A 2,378-nucleotide genomic window follows, 5' to 3' on the forward strand; every position below is an offset into this window, starting at 1 on the left:
GAGTGGCACGAGTGCCCCGAGGGAAAGTCTATCACGCCCAAATCAGAGAACTTCAAGGACGGTGGCAGGATCATTTGCCCGAGGTACGAGGAGGTGTGCACCATCGCCGCCAACGGCAGCAGCCTTGTCACGCCCCACCCTGACGACGATGACAATGGCGGCCGCCAGAAGAAAGATGGCAGCGCGGCCACTGGGGTCGACTCCTTCATACCCGCGTCACCCGGTGTGTTGTCTGGGGCCCGCTCCAGTGACGCTGAGCGGAGGGCAAAAGTGTCAACGCCCGGAAAGCACAAAGACGGTGCCGTTGCCATTGTTGTTCGCTCCTGTGCAGTGTTGTTACTTGTGGTGGCTACGGGTATTGCATCCGTGGTGCCGCTGTAAGAGTCTGCCGGGATCACGGCGTGCAGGAGGGCATTGGCGCGCCTCCTCCGTCGCAGACCTCGAGGCCCGTGCCCTGCGAAACGTATCTTGTGGGAGCGGGAGGGCGTGCACCACTTCTTCCTCAGGTGATGGACCCACCGCACGGACGTCGCCCCATTCCCCGCTTGCGTGTCGCTGTTGGCAGCCGCAGTTAGTGTGTTGTGGATGAACCGTGTTTTTGTTTTAATATGTTTTTTTTAAAAAAAAACTTTTTTGGGGGGAGGGGGTTATGTTTTTGTTTCTTGCTTAGGGAGGACTGGCGGCGGTACGGCAGAAGGGGTCCCTCTGCGGGAAAAAACGTGAATGAAGGACGCGCCTCAGTTGTACCCATCTCTTTGCTTTTTTTGTGTGTTTTGCTTCGGGGGGCGTCGGCGTATGGCGAGGGGATGCGTCCTCTGTGCGTGTCCGCCGCGGCCCTGCACCCAATAAAAAGGGGAAATATACATTTGCGTGTGTGTGTGTGTGGAGGACGGGACGATTGTGCGGAAGTGGAGGTGCGAAAGCCCTCGTCGTTTTGGTTCGCGGTCTCTTTTTTATAGTTCCCCATTCTGCTATTTTCATTTTTGCAACTGCACCCGCCCTTCCCTTTTTCTTCTTCTGCTGCGGACAAGCTTTGTGCTACTAATACGGTTATTTGCAACAACCCAGCACACATACACTCTTACCTCACGCCATGCGCCGTCGACTCCACGCCACGCCGTTTCTTTCACTAGCAGTGTTCCTACTGCTGTTAATGTACGGCGCAGGTGGCTGCCTCGCCGCCGCCCACCGCCGTGCCTTCGACGAGGTGTTTTGGGAGAGCGGCCGGCCGCCGACCGCGATGGTGCGTGAGCTGCCGCGCAAGGGGCAGGGCGCAACGCAGGCGTACACCGTCGCCGCAGCGGGGGAGGACAAGAGTGACTGGGCGCCCATCCGCATCGCGGTGTCCACGGAGGATTTGAAGGACACCAATAAGTACTGCACCAAAGAAGGTGAAGCAAAGCTGGACTTCAGGGGAAACAATTCATCGTGCACGGAGGATGAGGTTTTGACCTCGGAGATGATAAAAACCCTGGTGGATGAGATTCTTCCTGTGGCCGTCGGACTGCACGCGGAGCGTTTGCTCGTTCAGCGCGTGAAGACTCCGTTTGTTGTGTTGCCGTTCACAGAGAAGGAGGGGAACTGCCAATACTTCAAGGTCCCCGAGTCGCATCAGAAGACGGGAGTGACGGACGCGGACATGGTGCTCTACGTGGCTTCCAGGTCGAATTACGGGACGTGGGCTGTCCCGTGTATGTTCGGGAATGACGGTCGTCCAATTGCCGGTGCCCTGCATATTATGCCTTTTCATGCGCTTCCCGTCATGCACTCTGCTCGCACCACTGCGCATGCAATTGCCCTTACTCTTGGCTTCAGCATGGAACAGATGCAGAAGCACGACATGCTGTTGAGCGTGACTGGTGTGCGCGGCGGCACCTCTCCTGTGACGGTGGTGAAGTCACCTGTGACTTTGAGAAAGGCGAAGCTGCACTACGGCTGCGACACCACCCCGGGCATAGAGCTGAACAATCATGATGGGGTGTACTTGTGGTCGTTGCGCAACGCGAAGGACGAGTTGATGAGCCTGCGTGGTAAGGAAGCCGCCGGCTACTACACTGCGCTGACGATGGCGGCGTTTGAGGACCTCGGCTACTACAAGGCCGTGTGGGGGATGGAGGAGCCGATGGTGTGGGGCAACAACTCCGGCTGCGAGTTCCTGACGAAGCCGTGCTCGGAGGAAACTCCCACCACTTTCCCCGGCATGTTCTGCGATAAAAAAGATGCGAAGTCGCTTCGCTGCACGTCCACCCGCCAAGCCATCGGGACATGTTCTGGCGATGTTGTTGACGTCAGTGGTGGCGAAAAGGAGACCTGCAGTGTTGTTCACCCGCCTCATCGTATTCTTGAAAATCTTTTTTGCGCTGCGGAAGGGATCGACA

General features: G+C 57.5%; 2 protein-coding genes across 2 annotated transcripts in view; both read left to right on the forward strand.

The window, feature by feature from the left end:
* TraAM80_01819 (putative surface protease GP63) overlaps positions 1–143 on the forward strand; it is a gene marked incomplete at both ends in the record, with an annotated part of 1,929 nt that extends 1,786 nt beyond the window's left edge. Inside the window, one exon of the mRNA XM_029378847.1 lies at positions 1–143. This exon is cut by the window's left edge and continues 1,786 nt beyond it. Within this exon, the coding sequence (XP_029241290.1) occupies positions 1–143 (143 nt within the window).
* Positions 144–1,093: 950 nt separating this feature from the next.
* On the forward strand, positions 1,094–2,377 carry TraAM80_01820 (surface protease GP63; the record flags this gene model as incomplete). Its single annotated transcript, XM_029378848.1, has 1 exon — positions 1,094–2,377. A coding segment is annotated over one exon (1,284 nt), but the record flags the coding sequence as incomplete, so codon positions are not given.
* Position 2,378: the final 1 nt, after the last annotated feature.

This window comes from Trypanosoma rangeli, assembly GCF_003719475.1.
Source record: "Trypanosoma rangeli strain AM80 chromosome Unknown Tra_15.4_contig_00038, whole genome shotgun sequence".
Taxonomy (NCBI): domain Eukaryota; phylum Euglenozoa; class Kinetoplastea; order Trypanosomatida; family Trypanosomatidae; genus Trypanosoma; species Trypanosoma rangeli.